Consider the following 7,771-nt stretch of genomic DNA (forward strand, 5'->3'; position numbering starts at 1 on the left):
GGGTGATGCAGCCTCCAGCCAGGCTGCCACGCCCCGGTCCCAAGCACTCGCTGCCAGGGAATTTGGGCCAGACCTTGAAAACATCAGGTATTAGCTACAGTGAAAAGTCAGATATTGCCCTTGTGGGAGTATCGGCGTGAATTAAGGTATGAAACTCTAGAATTTGTTTAAGAGGTGCGGAGGGAAGCGGCAGATAAAGTTACATGAGACCTGCCAAGATCAGATTTATCCGCCGCAAGCTGGCAGCAGAAAGGGGTCTCGTAGCCGTTGTGTTCCCCAATCTAAACCCCACTGGCCGTAAAAACCAATCTGCCACCAAAGGGAGGAGATGAAGTGTTTTTAATAAGAAAATGAGCTGTTTGCAATGCGCTTTTAATTGGATCAATTTTTTCCTTTATTACCTAATCTTTAAAAACCAAACACATCCGTATAACCAGACAAGCTCTTTCTCCAGGTAGAGAGCAGAAACCAAACTATTTCATCACAATCCTTAATTACTTCGGTTCATCTTGTTTGGCAAATGATCACACCATTGCAGGGGGGCACCACAGCAAGAAATACAGCTCTGCAAAATATCTGACAGTCACTGTAGAGTTTTATCAGGGGCCCTGCGTACCCTGGGCGAGGGACAGCAGGTTTCTTTTTCCCTTTTCCGCCTGAAACTCAAGACTAGAAGAGCCGCAGGCGACACACACCCCCAGGCGCCAATCGCAGTGTCCTGCCCCACCAGTTCTTCGCAGGGTAGTGTTATTTTTCTTGAATCTCTGAGTGAGAAACAGATAACAGACGCTTTGTCTGAACTGTGAAACCAGGAACAGGCTGAGGTAACCAAGTGCTCAGTTTACTGGACCAGCTTTTAGTCCCTTCAAGCACTCCAGGAAATATTATTGCTAGTAGGGTGATGTTTATTGTAAAAAAAAAAATAAAATCCATTGGAACAGAAAATGACAGAGGTACATATTATCATAGATAATATTGCTTCAATTATTCAGGTCCACAGTAGCTTCCTGCTTGGAGCAGTTCTTAGAAACAGGAGAAATGTTTAAAGAGATCAGTAGGAGAGGAGCTGCCATTACCATAATACTGGAAAAAACGCCTTGAGTTACAACGCAATTAACTGCAGAACGGCCCAGTAATAGTAGTCATCTCCCAGAAAACATACATGCGAGATGAGATCAGCTCCCCAGATTGCTGTTACATACCTTAGGCGCCTGCCTCCTCCCACCCAAACAGAGAAGCAGAGAATGTAAATAATTCTGTGCAACTGGTAGCCTTGGCAAACACGCGGAGCAGCTCGGGAGGGAAGGGGGTTCAGTTCCCTGGGGTGGTAGATAGTGGTAGTGTCTTAGCTCCTATTCCCTTCTCTGAAAGCTTTTTCCAGCAAATTACAGCAAGAAAAATAGGAAGTTGCCGTGATGGAGGGGCATGTCCATCACACAGCTGGGTGTTTGTTGTGCTGGCCCTCTTCAGTGCTCCAGTTGAGCAGAGCAGGGAAAGAAAAAAAAAAATCCCACCAAAATGTGCTCCCAGTGCTGCTTCTGCAAACCCTGTAACTGCCGAACAACTGGCTGGAGCAGCAGCGGCTCTGAAGCCTATTTCACTTTGCTGGTTCATTAGAGGAAAGTATGTGGGAGCTTAAAAATATCACCTGTTGCATACATGTTGTAGCACAAGTAGCAAACAATTTGCTGTAGCATGGCAGCCACCATAAAATCAGCTTTTATATTGTCTGTCCTGCCCCCAAATTTGCAACTACGTTGTTGATAGCAACAAATAAATGCGCTGCAGTGTAACTATTATCTGTGGCAGATTAACATGCTACCACTGTGCCCTATTTAAATGCATCTTTCCTTCAATAAACTATTCTAGGCAAGCAGCACCACACTGAGGTACACATTTATCAGCCAGGAGAGTAGCACTGTGGGGGCCTTGGTTCACACAGCTGCAGTTTTGTGCTTCATTTGGCCCAAAGCCACGATGAACGTGAACTCTGGTGCCTGCTGGTGCCATTAAAAAAAAAAAAAGAAAAATCTGAGGAATGTAGTGTTTTGCTGTGCAAGGGAAAAAAAAAAGCAATGCACCAACAGACGTGCTTCCAAGTATTAAAAAAATAAAAGCAAACCAGTCCGTCCCCCCCACCCCATCTCAGCAGTGAGTAGCTTGCACACACAAAGTGCAGATGGGTGGAAACCTATCGCTAAACGCAGTGGTCTGGAATGCAGAGAGTGAAGTGCAGGTGAACATACGATACGTTGCATTTAACCTCATTTACTACAATCTCCCAGTCTTATTCCCCCCAGCCCTTCCCTCCTCCCCCACGAAGCTTTAGATACCAGACATACCTTCCAAAGACAGTTTCCAGGATACATTTAATAATAAAACAACAGCAAATCTCAACCGTAGGTTTCCCCTGGTGGTTTTTTTTTCTCCAGCTCCCTCCCTTTTCACCCCCTTCTACCTAGCAGAACTCTTAATAGTAATAAAAACCCTGTTGCCATCAGAGGGCAGTTTTCTGGCTCAGCTCGATCTCCCACGACTGCACAGTACTCACTTCACATTGAACAGACACGGTTCACAAATGGCACGACAGGAGCAATCTCCTGAATACCAGAAAAACGGAGAGAGAGAAAACCCTCCCTTGTCAGTTTGAAAGTAAAGCTCCATCTCCGCACGGTTTAAGAGAGCTATTTCGTTTTATGCAGCGCTGCAATCAGAAATTGCTTTCTCTAGTAGTTGCCCAGACAACTGCTACCCAGTTCCTTGAGAGTACCACAGCGAGAAGAGGATCGCCTCTCTAGTCCTCTAAGGGAAGGTGATTTAGAGCAGTCAGTCAGTGTTCATGGCACAAAAAAAGACCCAATGGTTGATGCTGGAAGTGCAGGAGATGTGGCGAAAGGAGTTGAGAAGGTTTATGGAATGACCAGTCATTTAGCAAGGAACCACTACTCCAGAAGGATGGATTCTTTCCCTTGCACGTGTTCTTTTTTATTGTATAGATTTTATTAAAAAAAAAAAAACGAAGAGGAAAAAGCAGACCACCACCATGTAAGCTATTCTGCTTCTAAACACAAAACGTTAACAGCCTCTATGCCAAACCCCCGTCGGTTATGGCACAATCCTCCTGAACTCCTGACACTGGTTCCCATCAGACTGCAATGACGCTGGAAGAACCTCTGCTGCCAAAATAGGCTTTGCTTAAGAGACCTGCCTTTAAGGGGTGGAATATCTTCTCAGATGGTAACTGTAGATCTTAATGCAATGATCCCAGCAGTCCAGCACCAGCAGCTGCCCTTTGGGAGTAATGGCAATACCGACAGGACAGGTGAGTCCCTCCCGGATTAGGATATTGTAACCACCTCCTTTAGGAAAATGCAGGATTTCTTTCCGGCTGCTGTCAGCAACAATGAGGTCTCCCCTGGCATCGACACACATCCCAGCAATGCACCTGAAATCCTCATTCTCGGAGAAGAAGTGGCTAATCTGCCGTCCCAGCTGCCCGTCTGGGCCCACGGAGCCAATTGAAAAACCTCCTTCTAAATGGTGCTCATACTGCCGGTTTTCCAGGTTAAGTCCCAGCCCTTGAGTAAAGTAGATGGTCCCTTCAGCATCGCAGGTGACAAACTTTGGCCGCACCGCGCTACATAAGCAACTGTACTTCACTACTCCCACACCACGGTCCACCGTGAAACACCAGAGTTTCCCCCCTTCCACGTCGGTCACTACGAACTGCCCCGAAGGCAGGGCAGCGATGCCCCAGGGCTTGCTGAGCTGGCTGCGGTGACACGCTACGCAGTGACCATCCATGGTGTAGACCTTGACAGAGTTATCGTAGCTGTCAGTGACACCTATCAAGCCATCACAGTTCATGGTGACAGAAAGGGGAGTCAAATTGGGCAAGTCTGCTCCAAGGAAGCTCAATACAAAACTATCAATTCCGCTCAGGCTCCGGCGGATCTCCTTCAGAAAGCCCTTGCGGGTAAAAACCTGGATTCGGAAGTTGCCTCGGTCTGCCACGAGCACCTCTCCTTGCTGGGTGACATGTAGGCTGACGGGGAGATTAAACATCCCTGGCAGGCTGCCCTTGGAGCCCATCTTCTTGATGAAGTGACACTGCTGGATGCTCGTGGCTGCTTCAGGCAACCTTGGCTTGGCCGGTGAGGAATTGGGTGTGCAGGTGGCCTCTTCTTGCACAAAGTCCGGCTCCCGAAATGATGCCGATGAGGACGCTGCAGTTTCCATGAGTGATTCCTCTATGTTAACGGTCCGGGGTTTCTTCACCACCTGCCCGATCTGCAGTGGTCCCATGTGGCCCACCTTAAGGAGTTCAACCTCTTGAAGAGTCAGCTCCCTTGGGAGACTGTTTGTCAGTTCTGGTTCTTCCTCGTCTGCCGCCTCCTCCAAGAGAGCTATATCTCCCTGTTTTATTTTGGCAAGGAAATAGTCACAGCGAGACATTATCTGCACTTCTGCTAAGTTCAGCAAATAAGCTTGCTCCTCCATTACGTGATTATTTGCCTTCTCCACGTCAGACAAAGATGTGGTGAAGAACTTGCGTGACCTGGCCAGTTCTTCCTGGATCTTGCGCTCTTGTTTGCTGTAGTCTTGCAGAACTGCTTTGTATCTGGATTGCAAGTCTCTCGAAACACCCTCCAGAGATGCTTTTCTTTTCTGCAGATCACCCATGAGCTCCCGAAGTCTGGCAAGCCTCGTCCCAAATTCCCTCCTACGCTCTTCAGCAGCCTCTTTGATAGCAATGACGCGATGTCCTTGGGGCATGTGGGATGTCTCCTTGCATGGCTCACATAAAACCAAGCTACAGCTCTTGCAGAAATGTCTTGGCAACCTTCTCCTGCAGACCTTGCACATGAGAAGACCCACCACTTCCCCCAGTCCGGTGGTGTCTATGATCTTCAGCACAGTGAGATTGTCAGTCAGCTGAGCTAAGCTGGTGATCCGCGTGATTTTGCTGCAGAAGGGGCACCGTATCCCATTAATGCTGGTTGCCAGGAGCTTCTCCAAGCACTGTTTGCAGATGGTGTGCCCGCAGTGTAAGAGCTTGGGTCTCAGGTGCTCCTCAGTGAAGGACTCCATGCAAATGGGGCACTCCAGGACCTCTCGGAGTGCATCTGAGTTGAGATGAGGGGCGGCAGCCATGGCTTTCCAAGGCAGCTTTAGCTGGTGCAAAGTCTTGTACTCGCATCTGTTCCACGGTGCTTCAGGTCTGTCCAGAAAAAAAAAAAAAAGGAAATGCGATTTATGTCAGCACCGGCAGCTACATATACATGCAATTTATTTCTGATTTATCACCCAACCCCAGAAAAAAAGCCCAGTTAGCATTTCCATGTTTGGAAGGGACGGATTAGTCATAGCTAATCTCAGAGTCGGCAAATTCCAAAACTAACTCGCAGCACCTAGTGCGATGAATTATTTACTTGCAAAATTTATAAGTAGAACTGAAAGAAGTGTAATGGCAGCAATAAGGAAGCCCAATAGATATTGATGACTGAATCATCTCCTCATGGTGCCCATCTCCCGCTGCCAAGCCTCCAAGTTTACATAATTTACTGAAACCCAGGGAGATTAAACCAAGTATTCAAAACGTTGTGCATCAAAAGAGGAACCAGATGGTGCAATGCTTTAGGACATTAATATATCACCTCTAGAGACCCGCATTCAGATGTGACATCAGATACGAATGAAATAAATGTGGTTGTTTTACTCTGCTTTCCTAGATAGCCAAAATAAATTTTCAAGGTTTCGTACTTTTGCCAGAAAGTGAAACTAGAAGTAACGATTTGTCAGCTTCCACTCGTCCTGAGAATGACTGTACAGACTGAAAACACACAGCGAAGATTTTACAGCAGTGTTTCATTAACTTCTGCCGGGCTGCATCATGCTTCAGCATGCAAATTAAACAGAGCTCGACGCGGCAGTGTTCTAGCAGGCATTAGCAGTAATGGAGTGTTGTGGTTTAACCCCAGCCGGCAATTACCACACAGCTGCTCGCTCACTCCCCCCTCAGTGGGATGGGGAAGAGAATTGGAGGAAAAAGGTAAGAAAACTCTGAAAGAAAAACAGTTTAATAGAAGTAAAATAATAACAACAACAAGGAAAACAACAACAAAAGAAAACAAAACCCAAGAAAACCAAATGATGCAAGCCCTCCCCACGGACCGACTGAGGCCCAGCCAGTTCCCAAGCAGCCATCACACCCCACAGCCAACTCTCCTAGCTTATACACTGAGTATGACATTTTATGGTATGGAATATCCCTTTGGCCAGTCTGGGTCAGCTGTCCCAGTTGTGTCTCCTCCAAGCTTCTTGTAGAGAAGAAGCAGGGAGGTCAGAGCCAGTACGAGAAGCTGAAAAAGTCCTTGGCTTAGTGTGAGCATTGCTTGGCAACAACTAAAACATCAGTGTGTTATCAACATTATTCTCAGCACAAATCCAACACATAACCTCCTACTAGCTACTATGAAGAAAATTAACTCTAGCCCAGGCAAAACCAGCACATGGAGTTAATATTTACTACAAGTGTTTACTGTTAGTTCAAGAACTTAGCTTAATTGCACATAATTTCTCTGGATTTCACAATCTTGCAGTGTTGACCTCATTCTTTTATTCTGGTTCAGTTTTATACCACTCTAGTTGCTGTTCAGCTTCAATCCAGGTTTCTCCATCCTCACATCCCTGACAGCAGGGAGCAGATCCCAGCAGCTCTCCTGCTAAAGCAGCCATCCGTTCAAAAGGAAAGAACAGGGCTCACATCATTAAGTTATTATTCAGTAGACCGGGTTTCAATACCTTTGCTATTGCATTGCTCAGCCATTAAAAGAAATAGGGAAGAAAACATTTCTTCTAGGGGGAAAGGAGGAGAAGGAAGTAGTTGGTCTTTAAAACAAAGAGATGGTCACAAAGGGATGTGAACAGACAGCTTTTTCTGAATAATGGCTGCGCACATGCAGCACTCTGGCTTCCCTGCTGGGTTCGCCTGCTTCATCCTCTGGAGCATTTCAGACAGAAAGGTTCAGTGTATTTCAGTTTACCATTTGCTCAAGTGGAAGAAAACAACTGCAATGAAGCAAAGGTCTTTATGTCCGTACAGAGAAGAAAAAAATAATTTTAATTTATCAGCTGCAGTTCACAGTCCTTTAAAGCCCACATTTCAGGAAGGGATTCAGCAGAATCTCCACCAAGCACCAAGGTGAGATCTGATCCTCAGTGCAGTGGTGCCATGATGAGTGTCACATCCCTGGCCCTTGGGGAGCAGCGGCAGCGCAAGCGCTTGCTGCCGCCGCCCCTGAACATGCTTCTCTTTTATTCTTCGCATATATCTCAGCTGGGGAAGCAAAAGCCTAGGCAGTGCCATGTAGATCATAAACCTTCCTCTGAGGGATGAAAAATCTGTATTTTAGCACAGTTTTTAAAAATGAAACACAGGATACCAGCTCCATTCTTCTTATTTTCCTTGGAAATAGGTCAAAAGACTTGCTTAGGGAAGGATGAGGGAGCGGCACAGATACCAGACACTGCAAGTTACATAAAAATCTATGTTTAAAACAAGTATCTTCATTAAAGAACAATGGCAGAGGGGATTTTGTTTAGTTTTAAGTTAGGTTCGGTTTTTAGAAAGATGATTCGTACGACATTCTTTTCATATATAACCCCCTTTTATCAGAATACCAGCATGTGCCTTAATAACGTGAAATTATTTTTACTGGTGCACTTTTATCTTTACCCTGCACTCCGCCGAGCCTTCCTGGAAGTTTCC

The 7,771-nt window shown here is 46.2% G+C and overlaps 1 protein-coding gene across 1 annotated transcript; it reads right to left on the bottom strand.

The window, feature by feature from the left end:
• Positions 1-3,210: 3,210 nt before the first annotated feature.
• On the bottom strand, positions 3,211-6,738 carry TRIM32 (tripartite motif containing 32). The gene is given in 2 exon segments (XM_010082755.1): positions 3,211-5,221; positions 6,593-6,738. Coding segments are annotated over 2 exon segments (2,157 nt in total).
• Between the last annotated feature and the right edge of the window lie 1,033 nt (positions 6,739-7,771).

Source organism: Pterocles gutturalis, unplaced genomic scaffold (genome assembly GCF_000699245.1).
Source record: "Pterocles gutturalis isolate BGI_N339 unplaced genomic scaffold, ASM69924v1 scaffold2950, whole genome shotgun sequence".
Classification (NCBI taxonomy): Eukaryota; Metazoa; Chordata; class Aves; order Pterocliformes; family Pteroclidae; genus Pterocles; species Pterocles gutturalis.